The sequence below is a fragment of the Oncorhynchus gorbuscha genome, linkage group LG03 (assembly GCF_021184085.1).
Source record: "Oncorhynchus gorbuscha isolate QuinsamMale2020 ecotype Even-year linkage group LG03, OgorEven_v1.0, whole genome shotgun sequence".
NCBI classification, from domain to species: domain Eukaryota; kingdom Metazoa; phylum Chordata; class Actinopteri; order Salmoniformes; family Salmonidae; genus Oncorhynchus; species Oncorhynchus gorbuscha.
In genome coordinates this window covers 94067721-94092250 of record NC_060175.1, presented here as the reverse complement: position 1 = coordinate 94092250, position 24530 = coordinate 94067721, and the positions used below count along the sequence as shown (strand labels likewise).

Sequence of the window (24530 nt, the reverse complement as noted above, 5' to 3'; positions counted from 1 at the left end):
GTGATATGTGCTTGTCCCACCTAGCTATCTTAAGACGAATGCACTAACTGTAAGACACTCTGGATAAGAGTGTCTCTAGATGACAAAAATGTAAATGTAAAATGTGATAATACTATGGGTAGTAGTTATATATAGTCATTCTATGTGTAGTAGTTATGTATAGTAATACTATGTGTAGTAATTATATATAGTCATTCTATGTGTAGTAGTTACAGTGCCTTGCGAAAGTTTTCGGCCCCCTTGAACTTTGCAACCTTTTGCCACATTTCAGGCTTCAAACATAAAGATATAAAACTGTATTTTTTTGTGAAGAATCAACAACAAGTGGGACACAATCATGAAGTGGAACGACATTTATTGGATGTTTCAAACTTTTTTAACAAATCAAACTGAAAAATTGGGTGTGCAAAATTATTCAGCCCCTTTACTTTCAGTGCAGCAAACTCTCTCCAGAAGTTCAGTGAGGATCTCTGAATGATCCAATGTTGACCTAAATGACTAATGATGATAAATACAATCCACCTGTGTGTAATCAAGTCTCAGTATAAATGCACCTGCACTGTGATAGTCTCAGAGGTCCGTTAAAAGCGCAGAGAGCATCATGAAGAACAAGGAACACACCAGGCAGGTCCGAGATACTGTTGTTAAGAAGTTTAAAGCCGGATTTGGATACAAAAATATTTCCCAAGCTTTAAACATCCCAAGGAGCACTGTGCAAGCGATAATATTGAAATGGAAGGAGTATCAGAGCACTGCAAATCTACCAAAACCTGGCCGTCCCTCTAAACTTTCAGCTCATACAAGGAGAAGACTGATCAGAGATGCAGCCAAGAGACCGATGATCACTCTGGATGAACTGCAGCGATCTACAGATGAGGTGGGAGACTCTGTCCATAGGACAACAATCAGTCGTATATTGCACAAATCTGGCCTTTATGGAAGAGTGGCAAGAAGAAAGCCATTTCTTAAAGATATCCATAAAAAGTGTCGTTTAAAGTTTGCCACAAGCCACCTGGGAGACACACCAAACATGTGGATGAAGGTGCTCTGGTCAGATGAAACCAAAATTGAACTTTTTGGCAACAATGCAAAACGTTATGTTTGGCGTAAAAGCAACACAGCTCATCACCCTGAACACACTATCCCCACTGTCAAACATGGTGGTGGCAGCATCATGGTTTGGGCCTGCTTTTCTTCAGCAGGGACAGGGAAGATGGTTAAAATTGATGGGAAGATGGATGGTGCCAAATACAGGACCATTCTGGAAGAAAACCTGATGGAGTCCGCAAAAGACCTGAGACTGGGACGGAGATTTGTCTTCCAACAAGACAATGATCCAAAACAAAAAGCAAAATCTACAATGGAATGGTTCAAAAATAAACATATCCAGGTGTTAGTATGGCCATGTCAAAGTCCAGACCTGAATCCAATCGAGAATCTGTGGAAAGAACTGAAAACTGCTGTTCACAAATGCTCTCCATCCAACCTCACTGAGGTCGAGCTGTTTTGCAAGGAGGAATGGGAAAAAATGTCAGTCTCTCGATGTGCAAAACTGATAGAGACATACCCCAAGCGACTTACAGCTGTAATCGCAGCAAAAGGTGGCGCTACAAAGTATTAACTTAAGGGGGCTGAATAATTTTGCACGCCCAATTTTTCAGTTTTTGATTTGTTAAAAAAGTTAGAAATATCCAATAAATGTCGTTCCACTTCATGATTGTGTCCCACTTGTTGTTGATTCTTCACAAAAAAATACAGTTTTATATCTTTATGTTTGAAGCCTGAAATGTGGCAAAAGGTCGCAAAGTTCAAGGGGGCCGAATACTTTCGCAAGGCACTGTATGTATAGTAATACTATGTGTAGTAGTTATATATAGTCATTCTGTGTTTCATAGTTATGTATAGTAATACTATGTGTAGTAGTTATATATAGTCATTCTATGTGTAGTAGTTATGTATAGTCAAACTATGTGTAGTAGTTATGTATAGTCATACTATGGGAACTAGTTGTGTAATACTATGGGTAATAGTAATGTGTAATAATACTATGTGTAAGAGGTGTCTAATAGTGGTGTGTAATAATACTATGGGTAATAGTAATTCTATGGGTAATAGTTGTATGTACTAATACTATGTCTAATAGTTATGTGTAATAATACTGTGTAATAGTTATGTGTAATAGTTATGTGTAATAATACTATGGGTAATAGTTATATGTAATAATACTGTGTAATAGTTATGTGTAATAGTTATGTGTAATAATACTATAGGTAATAGTTATATGTAATAATACTATGGGTAATAGTTATATGTAATAATACTATGGGTAATAGTTATATGTAATAATACTATGGGTAATAGTTATATGTAATAATACTATGTGTAATAGTTATGTGTAATAATACTCTGTAATAGTTATATGTAATAATACTATGTGTAATAGTTATGTGTAATAATACTGTGTAATAGTTATGTGTAATAATACTGTGTAATAGTTATGTGTAATAGTTATGTGTAATAATACTATAGGTAATAGTTATATGTAATAATACTATGGGTAATAGTTATATGTAATAATACTATGTGTAATAGTTATGTGTAATAATACTCTGTAATAGTTATATGTAATAATACTATGTGTAATAGTTATGTGTAATAGTTATGTGTAATAATACTATAGGTAATAGTTATATGTAATAATACTATGGGTAATAGTTATATGTAATAATACTATAGGTAATAGTTATATGTAATAATACTATAGGTAATAGTTATATGTAATAATACTATGGGTAATAGTTATATGTAATAATACTATAGGTAATAGTTATATGTAATAATACTATGGGTAATAGTTATATGTAATAATACTATGTGTAATAGTTATGTGTAATAATACTCTGTAATAGTTATATGTAATAATACTATGTGTAATAGTTATGTGTAATAATACTGTGTAATAGTTATGTGTAATAGTTATGTGTAATAATACTGTGTAATAGTTATGTGTAATAGTTATATGTAATAATACTATGGGTAATAGTTATATGTAATAATACTATGTGTAATAGTTATGTGTAATCAAATCAAATTTATTTATATAGCCCTTCGTACATCAGCTGATATCTCAAAGTGCTGTACAGAAACCCAGCCTAAAACCCCAAACAGCAAACAATGCAGGTGTAAAAGCACGGTGGCTAGGAAAAACTCCCTAGAAAGGCCAAAACCTAGGAAGAAACCTAGAGAGGAACCGGGCTATGTGGGGTGGCCAGTCCTCTTCTGGCTGTGCCGGGTAGAGATTATAACAGAACATGACCAAGATGTTCAAATGTTCATAAATGACCAGCATGGTCGAATAATAATAAGGCAGAACAGTTGAAACTGGAGCAGCAGCACAGTCAGGTGGACTGGGGACAGCAAGGAGCCATCATGTCAGGTAGTCCTGGGGCACGGTCCTAGGGCTCAGGTCCTCCGAGAGAGAGAAAGAAAGAGAGAATTAGAGAGAGCATATGTGGGGTGGCCAGTCCTCTTCTGGCTGTGCCGGGTGGAGATTATAACAGAACGTGGCCAAGATGTTCAAATGTTCATAAATGACCAGCAAGGGTGAATAATAGTAAGGCAAAACAGTTGAAACTGGAGCAGCAGCTTGGCCAGGTGGACTGGGGACAGCAAGGAGTCATCATGTCAGGTAGTCCTGGGACATGGTCCTAGGGCCCAGGCCAGTTGAAACTGGAGCAGCAGCTTGGCCAGGTGGACTGGGGACAGCAAGGAGTCATCATGTCAGGTAGTCCTGGGGCATGGTCCTAGGGCTCAGGTCCTCCGAGAGAGAGAAAGAAAGAGAGAAGGAGAGAATTAATAATTAATAATACTGTGTAATAGTTATGTGTAATAATATTATGTGTAATAGTTATATGTAATAATATTATGTGTAATAGTTATGTGTAATAATATTATGTGTAATAGTTATGTGTAATAATATTATGTGTAATAGTTATGTGTAATAATATTATGTGTAATAGTTATGTGTAATAATATTATGTGTAATAGTTATGTGTAATAGTTATGTGTAATAATATTATGTGTAATAATATTATGTGTAATAGTTATGTGTAATAATATTATGTGTAATAGTTATGTGTAATAGTTATGTGTAATAATATTATGTGTAATAATATTTTAAGTTCCTCGGCATACACATCACAGACAAACTGAATTGGTCCACTCACACTGACAGCGTCGTGAAGAAGGCGCAGCAGCGCCTATTCAACCTCAGGAGGCTGAAAAAATTCGGCTTGTCACCAAAAGCACTCACAAACTTCTACAGATGCACAATCGAGAGCATCCTGGCGGGCTGTATCACCGCCTGGTACGGCAACTGCTCCGCCCTCAACCGTAAGGCACTCCAGAGGGTAGTGAGGACTGCACAACGCATCACCGGGGGCAAACTACCTGCCCTCCAGGACACCTACACCACCCGTTGTTACAGGAAGGCCATAAAGATCATCAAGGACATCAACCACCCGAACCACTGCCTGTTCACCCCGCTATCATCCAGAAGGCGAGGTCAGTACAGGTGCATCAAAGCTGGGACCGAGAGACTGAAAAACAGCTTCTATCTCAAGGCCATCAGACTGTTAAATAGCCACCACTAACATTGAGTGGCTGCTGCCAACACACTGTCATTGACACTGACCCAACTCCAGCCATTTTAATAATGGGAATTGATGGAAATGATGTAAATATATCACTAGCCACTTTAAACAATGCTACCTTATATAATGTTACTTACCCTACATTATTCATCTCATATGCATATGTATATACTGTACTCTACAACATCGACTGCATCCTTATGTAACACATGTATCACTAGCCACTTTAACTATGCCACTTTGTTTACTTTGTCTACACACTCATCTCATATGTATATACTGTACTCGATACCATCTACTGTATGCTGCTCTGTACCATCACTCATTCATATATCCTTATGTACATGTTCCTTATCCCCTTACACTGTGTATAAGACAGTAGTTTTTTTTGGAATTGTTAGTTAGATTACTTGTTGGTTATCACTGCATTGTCGGAACTAGAAGCACAAGCATTTCGCTACACTCGCATTAACATCTGCTAACCATGTGTATGTGACAAATAAAATTTGATTTGATTTGATTTGATTTGTAATAATACTGTGTAATAGTTATATGTAATAATACTGTCTAATAGTTATGTAATACTGGGCATGTCATTTATTCTCTCTGTATCCTGCATTGTATGTCTTATTATTTTGTGCAGGTTTGACTTTGACTTCACTCTGGAGGAGTGCATGCAGAGAAGACTTGACCTGACTGTCAAAAACAACGTATCCTTCATGAGCAGGGAGAGAGAGCTCATTGGAAAGGTATTATTTGTGTAAAATCCTTAAATATACAGTACCAATCAAAAGTTTGGACACACATACTCATTCAAGGGTTTTTCTACATTGTACAATATTAGTGAAGACATCAAAACTATGAAATAACACATATGGAATCATGTAGTAACCAAAAAAGTGTTATATTATATATTTTAGAATCTTCAAAGTAACCACCCTTTGCCTTGATGACAGCTTTGCATACTCTTGGCATTATCTCAACCAGCTTCGCCTGGAATGCTTTTCCAACAGTCTTGAAGGAGTTCCCAAATATGCTGAGCACTTGTTAGCTGCTTTTCCTTCACTCTGCGGTTCAACTCATCACAAACCATCTCAATTGGGTTGAGGTTGGGTGATTGTGGAGGCCAGGTCATCTGATGCAGAACCCCATCACTCTCCTTATTGGTCAAATAGCCCTTACACAGCCTGGAGGTGTGTTGGATCATTGTCCTGTTGAAAAATAAATGATAGTTCCACTAAGCGCAAACCAGATGGAATGGAGTATCGCTGCAGAATGCTGTGGTTACCATGCTGGTTTAGTGTACTTTTGAATTCTAAATATATCATTAACTATGCCACTAGCAAAGCACCCCCACACCATCATACCTCCTCCTCCATGCTTCACTGTGGGAGCAACACATGCGGAGATCATCCGTTCACCTACTCTGCATCTTACACAGACACGGCGGTTGGAACCAAAAATCTCAAATTTGGACTCATCAGACCAAAGGACAGATTTCCACCAGTGTAATGTCCAATGCTCATGTTTCTTGGCCCAAGCAAGTCTCTTCTCCTTATTGATGTCCTTTAGTAGTGGTTTCTTTGCAGCAATTCGACCATGAAGGCCTGATTCACACAGTCTCCTCTGAACAGTTGATGTTGAGATGGGTCTGTTACTTGAACTCTGAAGCATTTATTTGGGTTGACATTTCTGAGGCTGGTAACTGTAATGAACTTATCCTCTGAAGCAGAGGTAACTCTGGGTCTTCCTTTCCTATGGCGGTCCTCATGAGAGCCAGTTTCACCATAGCGCTTGATGGTTTTTGTGACAGCACTCGAAGAAACCTTCAAAGTTCTTTAAATGTTCCATATTGACTGACCTTCATGTCTTTAAGTAATGATGGACTGTTGTTTCTCTTTGCTTATTTGAGCTGTTCTTGCCATAATATGGACTTGGTCTTTTACCAAATAGGGCTATCTTCTGTATACCACCTCTACCTTGTCACAACACAACTGATTGGTTCAAACACATTAAGAAGGAAAGAAATTCCACAAATTAACTTTTAACAAGGCTCACCTGTTAATTGAAATGCATTCCAGAGTGTGCAAATCTGTCAACAAGGCAAAGGGTTGCCACTTTGAATAATCTCAAATATACAATGTATTTTGATTTGTTTAACACTTATTTTGGCTACTACATTATTCCATGTGTGTTATTGCGTAGTTTTGATGTCTTCACTATTATTCTACAATGTAGAAAATGGTAAAAATGTAAACCTGGAATGAGTAGGCGTGTCCCAACTTTTGACTGGTACTGTATTTTCTCTAATTATTTATCCCACTTAGTCGTTCTAATGTAATATGGACTTCTCCAAGTGGGGTGAACTGTTTTTGTCATTCTGTTTAGTTACAGCTAGATCTTGACCAGATAGACCTGCAGAATGGCGACACACAATGGTAAGTGCATTCCCATGTGCTACCTCTTCTACATTTGTTCATATATTCATTCCACATTACTTTGATTGATAAGATCTCCTACTTTCTCAGGTACGATTTAGTAGAGGAGACCAATTAGATGAGAGGATGGCCTCACTTTCCTGCAGTGCAATGTTACTTTTACTGTTGCTTCTTCTGTATGGTTTATTTTATATTTTTATTCAACTAATGCGCAATAGGACCACCACTGAAGTGCTTATATTTCCTATCATCCCAACAATATCACAATTTATCTGTAAATTGAATAATTACAAATGATAGATTTGGTTCCTCTTCCGTAGGCTCTGTAAGAAAGAATTCCTAATTCTAGAATTCCTAATTCCAGTCTGAAAAAGTGTTCTTTAGAATCCTTTGTCTGAGTAGATATTTGATATGAAGGCAACTATGTCGCTCCTAAAGGAATCTATCTTGAAAAGCACAAAGTATTTTATCAACCCCATAGTTCAGAAAATGCAGAAAAAATAGTGAACATTTTAAACCTTCAGGTGTTTTGAGTTTTTCTCATCACTTCAGTTCTTATTTACTACAAAGGTAATTGTGCTCAGAGGGTACTTTCTTACTTTCTTACTTTCTTACTTTGTTGCATTGTTTCATTTGTTTTATTGCAAAACTATGTCAACCATCTTGAGATAAGTGTTTGAGTGTTAATTGAGACCAAGGCCCAACATACTGAGTAACGGGTACCAGTAGATATGATGATGAAGGTGCTGAAATGTTACCCTGTAGTTTCACAGCGTTTATGGGCCATCATGGATGTTTACACTTTTATTTAATCAATCCTTTTGTTACACTGTTTTTTCTGTTTCTAATTTTGCCTTTTATATTCCAACACTGGGTCATTTTTGAGAAGATTGAGAATGTTTATGATCTACTGATTGTGTTCATTCTGTTCCAAATAAAGACGTTTAGTATGTTTTATCAGATTGATTTAAAAGCTGATTTTATAATTCAGGAAATGTGTTAGGGAATGACCCAGAAGTCACATTTGCCACTGAAAACACACTCTAGCTGTACAGTAATGGACAGTCTGAATCACTGTGGTTTTATTTGATAACATTATATGTGTAGAAGTTAAATATGTAGCTATATCATGAATGTGTATGTTCACAATCCAAGACAGCATTGTGTCATATACAGTATGTTTGTGTGTGATTGAATGCATTTGTATGTGTTTGTTGTGCCAGTAGTGGCCTGAGCTCTGCAATAAGTCAGTCAATCAGTCATGTGTTACAAAACACAAAGTCTTAGACAAAATACACCCAAAGGGCCAGTTTCCTAGATTCCTACACACATATTAAGTCTAGTCCTGGACTAAGAAGCATGTTCAATGGAGATTTAATGGAGAGTGCTGTTTAGTCCAGGACTGGACTTAATTTGTGAGTCCTGCTCTGAAAGAAGTGAGCTAATTTTGTGGCAAGGAAATGTTCATCCCCCACTGTCATCTGACTGCCAAGGCTTGAAACATGTATTCAAATACTTGAAAATGTTTGTTGGCAAAAAAAAAGAAAAAAAAGTAGTATAGTGAGAACAGCTCCTGCGCTTTCACACATGCATAACATGTGTCGTCGCACTTTCATTAAACGTTTGCACTTTCAAAATCCCAGTCTGTTGGTCTTCTTTGTGCTGGGCGACAAAACAAAAACATGTCAACTTCTTTAATCTTCTGATAAATCAAGTTGATCCCAATCTTCCCTCGTCCTGTTACTCACCTCTTCTGACAGACATAGCATTCGTACCAAATGACACCCTATTCCCCATATACAGCACTACTATTGACCAGAGCGCTATGGGAATAGGGTGCCATTTGTAACGCAATAAATATCTCATAAGATTAGCGGAAATATTGTATACCCCTTGTAGACTACACTGAAGACTTACTGTCAAGCGATAAATGCATTGTGTGTGATGTATGCATATTGTTGGCGCTGTAGTCATGATTAATGAACTACCATTGTCTAACCACCAGGTAGCAATAAAGTGCTGATACCAAATCTACCCATAGGGCCTTTCTCAACTATAACAGATGTGAGTGAGTAGCAGAGAGAGCGAGAGAGAGAACGTGATTGAAAAGCCAACGGGTCAATAGAGAGGGCTTTCCTTTGAAGACAGAGGCGGGGCAATGGCAGAAACGCTGCCTTCTGAGTGGAAGCAACATCGAAGAGTCTTCCAGTCAGGATCACACAACGATAATGAATGGAAAGGCATCGTAGCCAAGAAAATTCAGCTCAGCAGCTAAATAGCCTTGCTTTTGGTTGGATTATTATTGAAAGAAGAATTCACAGAAAGAAATGGAAATGGATTGGCCGGATAAATCGGAGACCATTCTTTGGAACAGAAAAACAATTCTATCCTCGTTGTTACTGTTGAGATTAGGTTCCGTTTAGAGTAAATTACATATTAGTGTTCTTTACAAATGCAAAAGTATCAGTTATTTTTAATGAGACAGAATGAAACTGGTGTGGTGTAAACTTTTGATTTAAACTGAAACGTTTGAAACAGAAGTGGTTGTGATTTGGAATAACGCATTTTGGAGGAACAGGGGGAACTACCCACTGTTGGAAAAACTCTGGAATAACGTCGTAAGAAGGAACGTAATTTATTTGATTTACTAATTTATTTTAACCATGGGGAATATTGAGAGTGTGGATGGACAGTCGGACAATATGAAGCATCATATAATGCCGTTGAAAGTGCCCATTCCTGACCAGTCGGAGTTGGAGGAGAGATTTGCTTTAGTTTTGGTAAGTGACTGTTGCCTCAGATACATGTTTGAATTGGAATGGCTTCTGGGTTTGGTTTCCTGTGTTCCAGACTGTCACAGTGGGGCCATATCAAACTTCAAAAGCGCACAATTAACATACAAAAACACGAGGCTACCTACTGATCTGTCATGCTGACGTGATACAGTGTAGAACATTTATCACGAGTATAGAACATATTACCTACCATATGGTAGGCTTTAAGAGGATGTGTGACTTTTTCCTTTCAATTAGTGGCCTAAAGTTTATTTTGATTAGGTGAAACAGCCCACACAAGCAACACTTTTATATTCCTTTTACCTTATGGATCAGTTGTTTGGGTACCCCCAAACAGGTTTCTAGCATCGGGAACACAGGGGGAAAACAATACCATTGATCTAACACAAATGGTTAATCAAGACAATACATATTTCTCAGCCTAGTGCACTGTGGTCTACAGTAATACAGTTGATCTGTTTATATAGTCTCGTTTGTCCTTGTGGAAAGAAATATGTCATAATAGTGAGCAAAACTATCCCACTTTTCCTTTATTCCGCTGTAATGATATAGTTGCTGATACCGGTATTCTAAATTGGAAGACCCATCCTGTCCCACCCCCATCTGCTTTCTGTTTCTCCCCCTCTCGCTCCTACGGTTCTTTTGTTTTCAAAAAGTCAGCTCGAGGCTTTGGGCTAATTTACTGAAGTCTAGTGCCTTGTGCAAGAATTGGCTCGTTTTCAGAGTAACATTTCACTTTTATTATCAAAGCTTTAATGACACGTATATGGCCCAGATTATCGTTATGGAATTCCATTTTTTTCATTTAACATTTATACACAGTCGCTTTCAGATCATTCGCTGACAGATTCCAACAACAACATTTTCTGAATTCCCCTACAACTCCCACACCCGTGAGATCGTAAAATAGAAGCTCCCCATCTCCTCTATTGCTCTGCTCACCATCCTTGCATGGCTCACCATCTTCACATGACCCATCTTGCAGGCTTGAGTTGCGCTGGGGCTTTGTGATGCTGTGTAGCCTACACAATCAAAACACACGTTACCCATTCAGCGACACAGTTTAAGTGTCAAGTGTGTCTGTCATCCTAAATCAAGAGACTAAGAAGATGATGCACTGTTATATAAATATTTATATTAGAATGGAAAGCCTTGGATTCCAGAAAATAGTATACATCAGGCGATGGATAGTAGAGCACAATAATCCTTGTAATGTCAATGATGAACTAGTGGGCTATATGACTTCATTATGGTTTATAATATATTTATAATGACTTTAACACACTTTAATCATAATAGGTTATTGTGACAACGTCTCACCACCATTGGAGTATTTCTCTACATAGCAGTGCCAATAGCAGAGCTGTGGGAAGTGGTTATGCAAATTATATCTTATTCTTACATCTGAAGCAACTTTCCTTATCATTTTTTCAAAACAAACTGTCCTCAAACCACATCTCCAAACCAACCAATTTAAGAATAAAAAATATAAAAAAATACAAATTCTCTTCATCCCACCATGAATCAAAGCATTGTTTCTGAGCCAATATGGCTTCTGCTGACCATGTCAGTAAGTCCTGTTAAACCTCTACAAATGTGTTTTCGTACAAGTGTTTGTCCAGTGTTTCCCACGTATATGATCAACCTCACCACACCACACCCAGCCTGAGTTTAGCGTCTGTGTGTGAACTTTACAGTAACATCAAATCTATTTATATAGCCCTTCTTACATCAGCGGATGTCTCAAAGTGCTGTACAGAAACCCAGCCTAAAACCCCAAACAGCAAGCAATGCAGGTGTAGAAGCATGGTGGCTAGGAAAAACCCCATAGAAAGGCCAAAATCTAGGAAGAAACCTAGAGAGGAACCAGATGTTAAAATGTTCGTAAATGACCAGCATGGTCAAATAATAATAATCACAGTAGTTGTCGAGGGTGCAACAAGTCAGCACCTCAGGAGTAAATGTCAGTTGGCTTTTCATAGCCGATCATTAAGAGTATCTCTACCGCTCCTGTTGTCGCTAGAGAGATGAAAACAGCAGGTCTGGGACAAGTAGCATGTCCGGTGAAAAGGTCAGGGTTCCATAGCTGCGGGCAGAACAGTTAAAACTGGAGCAGCAGCACGGCCAGGTGGACTGGGGACAGCAAGGATGCCAGGTAGTCCTGAGGCATGGTCCTAGGGCTCAGGTCCTCCGAGAGAAAAAAAGAGAGAGAATTAGAGAGAGCATACTTAAATTCACACAGGACATCGGATAAGACAGGAGTACTCCAGATATAACAAACTGACCCTAGCCCCCCCGACACAAACTACTGCAGCATAAATACTGGAGGCTGAGACAGGAGTGGTCAGGACACACCGTGGCCCCTTCCGATGATACCCCTGGACAGGGCCAAACAGACAGGATATAACCCCACCCACCTTGCCAAAGCACAGCCCCCACACCACTAGAGGGATATCTTCAACCACCAACTTACCATCCTGAGACAAGGCTGAGTATAGCCCCACAAATATCTCCGCCACGGCCCAACCCAAGGGGGGGCACCAACCCGGACAGGAAGATCACGTCAGTGACTCAACCCACTCAAGTGACGCACCCCTCCTAGGGACTGTATGGTATGGAAGAGCACCAGTAAGCCAGTGACTCACCCCTCCTAGGGACGGCATGGAAGAGCACCAGTAAGCCAGTGACTCAGCCCTCCTAGGGACGGCATGGAAGAGCACCAGTAAGCCAGTGACTCACCCCTCCTAGGGACGGCATGGAAGAGCACCAGTAAGCCAGTGACTCAGCCCTCCTAGGGACAGCATGGAAGAGCACTAGTAAGCCAGTGACTCAGCCCTCCTAGGGACGGCATGGAAGAGCACCAGTAAGCCAGTGACTCACCCCTCCTAGGGACGGCATGGAAGGGCACCAGTAAGCCAGTGACGCACCCCTCCTAGGGACGGTATGGAAGAGCACCAGTAAGCCAGTGACTCAGCCCTCCTAGGGACGGTATGGAAGAGCACCAGTAAGCCAGTGACTCAGTCCTCCTAGGGGCAGTATGGAAGAGCACCAGTAAGCAAGTGACTCAGCCCTCCTAGGGACAGTATGGAAGAGCACCAGTAAGCTAGTGACTCAGCCCTCCTAGGGACAGTATGGAAGAGCACCAGTAAGCCAGTGACTCAGCCCCTGCATTATTGGCATGTCCCAGAAACACTGCAGCTGGTATCTTCTTGGTATGATGCTCTACTCTACCATGATACTCTTACAGCTAATTACTGAACCAATCAACATCTCTCCTGAGAATGCCTGTCTCTTTTATATACTGTACTCTAACGGTATCATTCCACCTATAGGGACATTAATGTCTCAAGACTCTCTGTTAATCTATATACGGTGCATTCGGAAAGTATTCAGACCCATTGACCTTTTCCACATTTTGTTATTTTACAGCCTTATTCTAAAATTGCTTAAGTCGTTTTTCCCCATAATCAATCTACACACAATACCCCATAATGACAAAGCAAAAACTTGTTTTTATACAGTACCAGTCAAAAGTTGACACACCTAATCATTCAGTTTTTTAAATCTTTATTTTTACTATTTTCTACATTGTAGAATAATAGTGAAGACATCACAACAATGAAATAACACATATGGAATCATGTAGTAACCAAAAAAGTGTTAAACAAATCAAAATATTTTATATGGGAGATTCTTCAATGTAGCCATCCTTTGCCTTGATGACAGATTTGCACACTCTTGGTATTCGGCTGTGACGTAGCAAGATGTGGAAAAAGTCAAGGGGTCTGAAAACCTTCCATAGGCACTGTATACTATGCCGCCTCTACTACAGTCTGTGAGTAGTGTAGTAGAGGCTGCATAGTATGAGTAATGATAACTTGGCTATATACATGGGGTACCAGTACAGGGTGTGCAGGGGTACGAGGTAATTGAGGTACATACCGTATGTACAGTACCAGTCAACATTTTGGACACATCTACTCATTCCAGGGTTTTTCTTTATTTGACACATTGTAGATAACTATGAAATAACACATATGGAATCATGTAAGTGTAATCATTAGCAAGTGAACTGGCAATGTCGTACCCACAGTAACTATTAAAACATTCCCCAACCAGAAACCGTGGATTGATGGCAGCATTCGCGTGAAACTGAAAGCGCGAACCACTGCTTTTAATCAGGGCAAGGTGACCGGAAACATGACGAATACAAACAGTGTAGCTATTCCCTCCGCAAGGCAATCAAACAAGCTAAGCGTCAGTATAGAGACAAAGTAGAGTCGCAATTCAACGGCTCAGACACGAGACGTATGTGACAGGGTCAACAGTCAATCATGGATTACAAAAAGAAAACCAGCCCCGTCACGGACCAGGATGTCTTGCTCCCAGACAGACTAAACAATTTCTTTGCTCGCTTTGAGGACAATACAGTGCCACTGACACGGCCAGCTACCAAAACCTGTGGACTCTCCTTTACTGCAGCCGACGCGAGTAAAACATTTAAACATGTTAACCCTCGCAAGGCTGCAGGCCCAGACGGCATCCCCAGCCACGTCCTCAGAGCATGCTCAGACCAGCTGGCTGGTGTGTTTACGGACATATTCAATCAGTCCTTATCCCAGTCTGCTGTTCCCACATGCTTCAAGAGGGCCACCATTGTTCCTGTTCCCAAGAAAGCTAAGGTAACTGAGCTAAACGACTACAGGCTCGTAGCACTCACTTCTGTCATCATGAAGTGCTTTGAGAGACTAGTCAAGGACCATATCACCTCCATCCTACCTGACACCCTAGACCCACTCCAATTTGTTTACCGCCCCAATAGGTCCACACTGCACACTGCTCTAACCCATCTGGACAAAAGGAGAATGTGTGAGAATGCTGTTCATCGACTACAGCTCAGCATTTAACACCATAGTACCTTCCAAACTCGTCATCAAACTCGAGACCCTGGGTCTCGACCCCGCCCTGTGCAACTGGGTACTGGACTTCCTGACGGGCCACCCCCAGGTGGTGAGGGTAGGTAACAACATCTCCACCCTGCTGATCCTCAACACTGGGGCCCCACAAGGGTGCGTTCTGAGCCCTCTCCTGTACTCCCGGTTCACCCACGACTGTGTGGTCATGCACGCCTCCAACTCAATCATCAAGTTTGCAGACGACACTACAGTGGTAGGCTTGATTACCAACAATGATGAGACAGCCTACAGAGAGGAGGTGAGGGCCCTCGGAGTGTGGTGTCAGGAAAATAACCTCACACTCACACTCAACGTCAACAAAACAAAGGAGATGATCGTGGACTTCAGGAAACAGCAGAGGGAGCACCCCCTATCCACATCGACTGGACAGTAGTGGAGGGTAGAAAGTTAAGTTCCTCGATGTACACATCACGGACAAACTGAATTGGTCCATCCACACAGACAGCGTGGTGAAGATGGCGCAGCAGCGCCTCTTCAACCTCAGGAGGCTGAAGAAATTTGGTTTGTCACCAAAAGCACTCAAACTTTTACAGATGCACAATCGAGAGCATCCTGTCGGGCTGTATCACCGCCTGGTATGGTAACTGCTCCGCCCACAACCGTAAGGCTCTCCAGAGGGTAGTGAGGTTTGCACAATGCATCCCCGGGGGCAAACTACCTGCCCTCCAGGACACCTACACCACCCGATGTCACAGGAAGGCCATAAAGACCATCAAGGACAACAACCACCCGAGCCACTGCCTGTTCACCCCGCTATCATCCAGAGGTCAGTACAGGTGCATCAAAGCAGGGACAGAGAGACTGAATAACAGCTTATATCTCAAGGACATTAGACTGTTAAACAGCCATCACTAACATTTAGTGGCTGCTGCCATACATGTAAAAATGTATCACTAGCCACTTTAAACAATGCCACTTAATATAATGTTTACATACCATACATTACTCATCTCATATGTATATACTGTACTCTATACCACCTAATGCATCTTGCCATCTTTATGTAATACATGTGTCACTAGCCACTTTAAACAATGCCACTTTATATAATGTTTACATACCCTACATTACTCATCTCATATGTATATACTGTACTCTATACCACCTACTTCATCTTGCCATCTTTATGTAATACATTTATCACTAGCCACTTTAAACAATGCCACTTTATATAATGTTTACATACCCTACATTACTCATCTCATATGTATATACTGTACTCGATACCATCTACTGCATCTTGCCTGTGCCGTTCTGTACCATCACTCATTCATATATCTTTATGTACATATTCTTCATCCCTTTACACTTGTGTGTATAAGGTAGCTGTTGTGAAATTGTTAGGTTAGATTACTCGTTGGTTACTACTGCAATGTCGGAAGTAGAAGCACAAGCATTTCGCTACACTCGCATTAACATCTGCTAACCATGTGTATGTGACAAATAAAATTTGATTTGATGTAGAAACCAAAAAAAGTGTTAAATCTAAATATATTTTATATTTGAGATTCTTCAAAGTAGCCCCCCTTTGCCTTGATTGACAGCTTTAGTAGCCTTATGGCTTGGGGGTAGAAGCTGTTCAGATTTCTGTTGGTTCCAGATTTGCCTTGCGTTGGTACCGCTTGCTGTGCGGTAGCAGAGACTGCAGTCTATGGCTTGAGTCTGACAATTTTAGAGCCTTCCTCTGACACCGCCTGCTATAGTGGTCCAGTGATGTACTGGGCCATACACACCGCCCTCTGTAGTGCCTTGCGTTGGTACCGCTTGCTGTGCGGTAGCAGAGACTACAGTCTATGGCTTGAGTCTGACAGCGCCTGGAATAGAGGTCCAGTGATGTACTGGGCCATACACACTGCCCTCTGTAGTGCCTTGCGTTGGTACCGCTTGCTGTGCGGTAGCAGAGACTATCAAATCAAATCAAATCAAATGTATTTATATAGCCCTTCGTACATCAGCTGATATCTCAAAGTGCTGTACAGAAACCCAGCCTAAAACCCCAAACAGCAAACAATGCAGGTGTAAAAGCACGGTGGCTAGGAAAAACTCCCTAGAAAGACTACAGTCTATGGCTTGAGTCTGACACCGCCTGGTATAGTGGTCCAGTGATGTACTGGGCTGTACACACTGCCTTCTGTAGTGCCTTGCGGTCAGATGCCAAGCAGTTGCCGTACCAAGGTGTGATGCAGCCAGTCAAGATGCTCTCAGGTGCAGCTGTAGATCTTTTTGAGGATCTGAAGACCCACGCCAAATCTTTTTAGCCTCCTGAAGGGGAAGAAGCATTGCTGTGCCCTCTTGATTGTTGGTTTGTGTGGACCATGATAGATCCTTAGTGATGTGAACAAGCTCTCGACCCACTCCACTACAGTCCCGTCGATGTGAATGGGGGCGTGTTCGGTCCTTCGTTTCCTGTAGTCCACTATCAGCTCCTTTGTCTTGCCGACGTTAAAGGAGAGGTTGTTGTCCTGGCACCACACTGCCAGGTCTCTGACCTCCTCCCTGTAGGCTGTCTCATTGTTGTTGGTGATCAGGCTTACCACCGTCGTCTATACAAATATCCCACTTAATTACTTTTCTATGTTATCCCGATCGCATCCCTGCACTTGTTGACTGCTGTGCTAAAGTCTCAGATCCCAGCTATTATATGAAATACCCAGATATTTCACATCATCCCCCCACATAGAGAACTGCCTGAAGGAGCCAGTGGGTGGTAATCAAAGGGCTGGTGGGGGTCATGCAGAAACGGTTAGAAGCAGTTACTTTTAGACATGTTTTCCAGAGGGCAAAGCACTGCGGCAGGGGATATGTTATGTATCAACAGTACTGTGTCCTCTCATGGCCTTTGGTTAGAAACTTGAGTTCTTAAAGGGAAATTCCACAGTAACAGAATTGTGCTTTGACTCAGTTTCTTTCACATTAAAATGTATGCCATACAAAAGCCATTGATTTCAAAGTTTAACAAAACCATACAAATATTTAACAATTATTTCCACAGAACATTTGACAAAAAGTAATTTAGTAGAAGAATTGCGCAGGTGCAAACAGTAGTACAGTAAAATCTATCTCCATTTTTTTATGCGACCACATTCTCCAAAATCGCTGTTAAATATCTACTCCGAATTAAGATTAGAAGATGTCTTTTTTATTTTTGAACATCAATAAGTGAAGTGGATTTACACCTGGTAACGGAATTACGGTTGGAGAATTACATCATGGGTCCCTGATCTATACGACACAGAAATACATCATTATAGATATGAATTTCCATCTCCTCATGTTTCACAAGTTTGGACATCACCGAGCAGTACAGCAGAGCAGAGTAGGATAGCGTGCATATTGTAATGTGTCATCCAAACTTGTGAAACATACATCTATGACAGTTTGTCACAAGAGACTAAGTGACATGTAGCAGGTTGAATTTGATAACTCATGGACAAATACACCAATAATAATAAATTATCTACAACTGTCGTAACTTGAAGGAAGCTTTTCATCCTCCCTGTCATCACCACAAGACACTTCCTTGACTTTGTGTCTCGTTGCGAGACAGAACAACATGTTTTTAGTTGTGTTATGGTTACAGTGGTCTGGGCTGGCTGCTACCTCTGTTCAGGAGGTAAAGAGACTTCAAAGCTCCAGGTAGTCAGGAAGACAACCTGCACACGCACGGACACGCACACACAAACACTCCATCTTCAAGTTGGAGGTAGTCAGGAAGACAACCTGCACACGCACGGACACGCACACACAAACACTCCATCTTGAAGTTGGAGGTAGTCAGGAAGACAACCTGCACACGCACGGACACGCACGCACAAACACTCCATCTTGAAGTTGGAGGTAGTCAGGAAGACAACCTGCACACGCACGGACACGCACCCACAAACACTCCATCTTCAAGTTGGAGGTAGTCAGGAAGACAACCTGCACACGCACGGACACGCACCCACAAACACTCCATCTTCAAGTTGGAGGTAGTCAGGAAGACAACCTGCACACGCACGGACACGCACCCACAAACACTCCATCTTCAAGTTGGAGGTAGTCAGGAAGACAACCTGCACACGCACGGACACGCACGCACAAACACTCCATCTTGAAGTTGGAGGTAGTCAGGAAGACAACCTGCACACGCACGGACACGCACGCACAAACACTCCATCTTGAAGTTGGAGGTAGTCAGGAAGACAACCTGCACACGCACGGACACGCACGCACAAACACTCCATCTTGAAGTTGGAGGTAGTCAGGAAGACAACCTGCACACGCACGGACACGCACGCACAAACACTTCATCTTGAAGTTGGAGGTAGTCAGGAAGACAACCTGCACACGCACGGACACGCACGCACAAACACTCCATCTTGAAGTTGGAGGTAGTCAGGAAGAGAGGAAGAGAGTACATGGCTTGGCTAGCTGGCCGTGATTAGAGGTCAGGTCACTTTGGGGGTTTCCTTCCCAGAGGGAGTGGGACTATACTCTAAAAACTCTCAGGGACTCTACATTGTTGTTTCACTCTGTTTGCTACAATAGATGAGGGGAAACATGTCGTCATAAGATGGGGGAAAACGTTTCTATTGGTCATAAGATGGGGGAAAACGTTTCTATTGGTCATAAGATGGGGGAAAACGTTTCTATTGGTCATAAGATGGGGGAAAACGTTTCTATTGGTCATAAGATGGGGGGAAACGTTTCTATTGGTCATAAGATGGGAGAAAACGTTTATATTTTCATTGAATAAAAAAATATCTAATTGTTACAAGAAGAATGTTAGAATTTAAGGAAATAAACAAATCAGCATAAAAGCGATTTCATAAGATAAGAGCGTCTGCAAAATGACTTAAATGTAAATGTAATGTAATAACTGTTTTCCATAAATTTAATTTTCTCATCACATTCTTCCATCTTCTCCCAGTGTGTTTCCGGTGTGTATGGATGTGCTTACAGTAGTACTGTGTGTGTGTGTGTGTTAGTATGTGTCTCTGTGTGTGTGTGTACTAAGGATGAGCGTATGTGTCTGTATCTGGTATCTGGTTCTGGTTGTACATCCGGTGGAGAAACACTAAGGGGTTATGGTCAGTATTTACACTCACTAGTAGGGCACTGGAACCAATATATACTTCAAAGTATTGCAGAGATAACAACAAAGCTAGAGCTTCTTGTTCGATGGTTGCATAGTTTGTCTGACATTTGTTACATTTACGTGAAAAATATCAAACAGGATGATCCACTCCACTCTTGTCCTGCTGCAGTAGAACAGCACCAGCACCTCTGGCACTAGCATCTACCTCAAGTTTAAACGTTCCTTCAAAATCCGGAGCAGCAAGTACAGGGGTGTTACATAAGAGTGTTTTAGCAGTATCAAAAGCTACCTTACAATCAGGGGACCACTCAAACGATCTACCCGGACTGAGCAAATCGGTCAATGGAGCAACTACCGCAGATACATTTTTACAGAAACTACGGTAGTAGCCAACCATCCCTAAAAAGCGGCGTAGCTCTCGTCTGGTGGTAGGTGCAGGGAATGCAGTTATAGCCAAGACCTTGGCACTAACAGGGCTAGAGAAGCAGCTGCCAAACGTTCACATACTACCCTTAGAGAGTTAACATGGTCTGACCACTCAGACGAAAAAATTACTAGATCATCAAGATAGTCACTACAATTGGGAACGCCAGCTAATACGGAGTTAACCAGTCGTTGGAAAGTGGCTGGTGCATTCCGCATCCCAAAAGCCATGACAGAGTATTGTAGGAAATCTCAGAAGCATGTGAGGTTAACGGAACCTGCCAGTAACCATTTTAGAGGTCCAACTTAGTTACATAATTAGCAGCACCAACAGTGTCGATACAGTCGTCCAGTCTGGGTAACGGGAACCAATCTGGCATTGTGACAGAATTTACCTTGCGATAATCCGTACATAACCTGGATGTACCAGCAGGTTTAGGAACCAGAATGCAAGGAGAACTCCAAGGGCTTGAACTTGGCGTAGCCAGGTCATTCTCCAAAAAACATCTCACTTCATCCCTCATTATCTTCCTCTTAGAAGCGTTGACACGATATGGGTGTTGCTTGACAGTAGCAGCATTTCCAACATTAATGTCATGTTCCAACACGTTTGTGTGAGTAGGAACGTCATTAAAGAGACATGGAAAACTGTGTAGTAGCCTCACAATATCGTCGGCCTGTCCGTCCGTTAAATGAACCAGAGAGAGAGCAGCATTTCTGAGTTGGGCAATCTAACGCACTGCTGCTGAGTATTGCGCAACTCTAATCCATCTCCATCAACATCATTAATATGACAGTCCACTATCATAGCAGAGACAGTAGTACCTGCCGCTGTTTTTGAGCTATCTAACTGGGTGATGGGTCAGGTGTGGTATGCTTTCAACATGTTAATGTGGCACACACAAGATTGGCGTTTTCTATCAGGAGTTTGAAGCACATAATCAATTTCAATCAATTTCACATAATTTCTTTTCAACGAAATAAGGACCAGAGAAACGAGCTGACAGTGAAGATCCTGGAACAGGCAATAACACCAGTACTTGGTCACCTGGCTGTAGTGGACAAGAAACAGCCTGTTTATCAAGGTGTGTTTTCATACTCCTCTGTGAGGTTCCTTTTGCGAGAGCACAAGCTTGGTGTAGGCGCTCACGAAAGCGACTAACGTAGTCCAACACATTCTCATCTCCCGCACACAACTCTTGGGACGAAAACTGTTCTTTAAGGACTTTCATTGGTCCTCTCACTGTGACCAAACACTAGTTCAGCCGGGCTGAACGCTAGGGACTCCTGTACAGTTTCACGAGCAGCAAACAAAACTAGAGGAACTCCCTCATCCCAATCTTTCTCAGATTCCAAACAATATTTACGTAGCATAGACTTCAGTGTCTGATGCCATCGTTCAAGCACACCCTGAGACTCTGTGTGATATGCGCTTGCCACACGGTGCATAATTGACAATAATTTTAACACCTGCTTGAAGAGCTTTGATAGGAAATTGGTAACTTGATCACTTTGTACCACCTTAGGTAACCCAAATGTCGTGAAGAATTTAATTAAGGCTTTATTCACTACCGGAGCTGTAATCCTTCGCAGAGGAATGGCCTCGGGGTATCTTGTTGCCATATACAGAACAGAAACTGGTTACCTGATTTTGTCTTCGGTAACGGTCCAACACAATCAACACAATCAACCACCACATGTTCGAATGGTTCACCAGGTATTGGACAAAGAGGACCGGGAGGAATAACCTGATTGGGTTTTCCTGTTATCTGACATGTGTGGCATGTCTGACAGAACTGAGCCACATCTTGTTTTAAACCTGGCCAAAAGAAATGTTGAAGGACCCGATCATAAGGCTTTGTGATTCCTAAATGACCAGACCACTGGTGATCATGAGCAAGGGATAACACATTTTGTCGAAAGGCTGTAGGAATCACTGTTTGGTAAACGGCATTCCAATCTCCACCCGTGTCAACATGGGATGTCCATTTACGCAGGAGGAGATTACCATCAATGAAGTAAGCCACGTTCTTCTTCTTTACCTCTTCCAATGAAACGCCACAAGAAAAACATTTAGCAAGCTTGTTGTCAACCTTTTGGTTAGCAATCAGCTGCTCACTAGTGACTGGTAACTGTATTGCATCAGCTATAAGTTCAACATACTTAGATTTTTTCCTGGGCTGTATGTCAGAGGTGATCAGTTTCCCAGAGGTAGCACACAACCCATCCTCTTGATCAACCTCTTTGAACAGAACGGTGTTCGAAAAATCTATTAAGTCACCCACTTGTCGTGCCTGAGCACGAGTGACAGCACAAGCAGGGAACACGTGAATGCCAGCTCTTTGGAGAGAGAGTGGTCACTTTTATCCAACTCTTCCAATACGGGAACTACCTTTCCTCCGGCAATATCGTTACCCATTATAAAGGGTATTATTATTATTATCTTTTACTGGCAACATAGGACGTACCCCCACTCTGAATATTCCACTGATTAACCTCTTCAGTCGACCCTCTACTTTTTCGAACATTCTGTTAAAAATCGCGCAACATTTCAGCGCCCTGCTACTCATGCCAGGAATATAGTATATGCATATGATTAGTATGTGTGGATAGAAAACACTCAGACGTTTATAAAACTGGTTAAATCACGGCTGTGACTTTAACAAAACGTGCGTTTCATTGAAAAGTGCAGGAAAATCTGATCACCGAAAGTGGAAAAATATATCCATCCGCCGCTTCATCCCATTGTTATGGGTGAAAGACATTAAATAGGGCTGAGGTTGCAGTACCTACAGCTTCCACACGATGTCAACAGTCTTGTCATTTGCCAATTGTTTGTTTCTTGGTCAAACGAACAAGAGACAGGCTTTTTCTTCCGGTCTCCGACCGGATATTTTGGTTGAGAAATACACGGACAGTATTTCAAGACGGACCCCTATAGAAAACACTTAGTCTCGTGATTAATTTGATCGCTTATTAACGTTTACTAATACCTAAAGTTGCATTACAAAAGTATTTCGAAGTGTTTTGTGAAAGTTTATCGTTGACTTTTTGAATTAAAAAAAATGACGTTACGTTATGAAACGCTATTTTTTTCCGTTTATCACACAGTCTTCATAGATCGATATCTAGGCTATATATGGACCGATTTAATAAAAAAAGACCCAATAGTGATTATGGGACATGTAGGAGTGCCAACAAAGAAGATGGTAAAGGTAATGAATGTTTTATATTTTATTTGTGCGGTTTGTGTAGCGCCGACTATGCTAATGATTTTAACCGGACACAAACACCTCGAAAATGAACGGTTCTTCACTGCAGTCGGGGACAGGGTCTTTCAAACTACAGATACCCTGAGGCACTTGTTTCGTTGCAGACCTCAACTGTACGAATTAGACCAACACCTGTTGGCGGCTTGGCACAAAGAGGCATCCCTTGTTTGCGTTTTAGCACGAAGCAATCATTAATCATATGTCCCACTTTATGGCAATAGAAACAGGGTCGCTAATTTTTCTGGCGTGCTTGATATACTGCTGGCCGACTACGGATAAAAGTAGGCAACTCAGTGGCTCTACTCTCAGTATGAGCCGAAAACACGCTCTTGTGCGTCAGCACAAACTCGTCTGCCAACACAGACGCTTCTGACAGGGAGGAGACTTACTGTTCGTTTAGGTAAACGACAATGCATTCGGGTAAGCAATTTTTAAACTCTTCCAACAAGATTAACTCCCTGAGAGAGTTGAAATCAGTTACCTTACTAGCAGCATGCCATTTATCAGATATATTTCCCTTGTCTCTAGCAAATTTAACATAAGTCTTACTAGAAGACTTTCTATGAGACCTAAATCTCTGTCGGTATGCCTCAGGCACAAGCTCATAGGCACGAAGAACAGTAGCTTTGACAACTTCATAATTCAAACTGTCCTCCAGAGGTAGCACTGACAAAACCTCTTGGGCTTTACCAGTTAATTTACACTGAAGTAATAGGCACCATACCTCTTCAGGCCATTTCAATGCTACGGCTATATGCTCAAAAACACAAAAATAGGACCGCTGACTCTCTGATCAAAGGTACCAAGGGAATCTTCCTACTAGTGTCAAAAGTGTGGGAAGCTACAGCTGGTGAAGACGCCTCACTAAGGCACAGCAGGAACGGAGATAAGCCT

At 41.4% G+C, this 24530-nt stretch overlaps 2 protein-coding genes across 5 annotated transcripts in view; both read left to right on the top strand.

Moving 5' to 3' along the window:
* The window catches only part of LOC124032267 (extended synaptotagmin-1-like), a 43950-nt gene extending 35900 nt beyond the window's left edge, over positions 1 to 8050 (top strand). For both annotated transcript variants that reach the window (XM_046344530.1, XM_046344531.1), the window contains exons 29-31: positions 5296 to 5401; positions 7041 to 7090; positions 7181 to 8050. In XM_046344530.1, the coding sequence (XP_046200486.1) occupies positions 5296 to 5401; positions 7041 to 7090; positions 7181 to 7208 (184 nt within the window). In that variant the 3' untranslated portion in view covers positions 7209 to 8050. The remainder of the gene's footprint in view (positions 1 to 5295; positions 5402 to 7040; positions 7091 to 7180) is intronic.
* Positions 8051 to 9312: 1262 nt separating this feature from the next.
* Positions 9313 to 24530, top strand: part of LOC124032268 (formin-like protein 3) — a 103171-nt gene continuing 87953 nt past the window's right edge. For all 3 annotated transcript variants that reach the window (XM_046344534.1, XM_046344535.1, XM_046344533.1), the window contains exon 1: positions 9313 to 9870. In XM_046344534.1, coding sequence (XP_046200490.1) covers positions 9754 to 9870 — 117 coding nt within the window. In that variant the 5' untranslated portion in view covers positions 9313 to 9753. The remainder of the gene's footprint in view (positions 9871 to 24530) is intronic.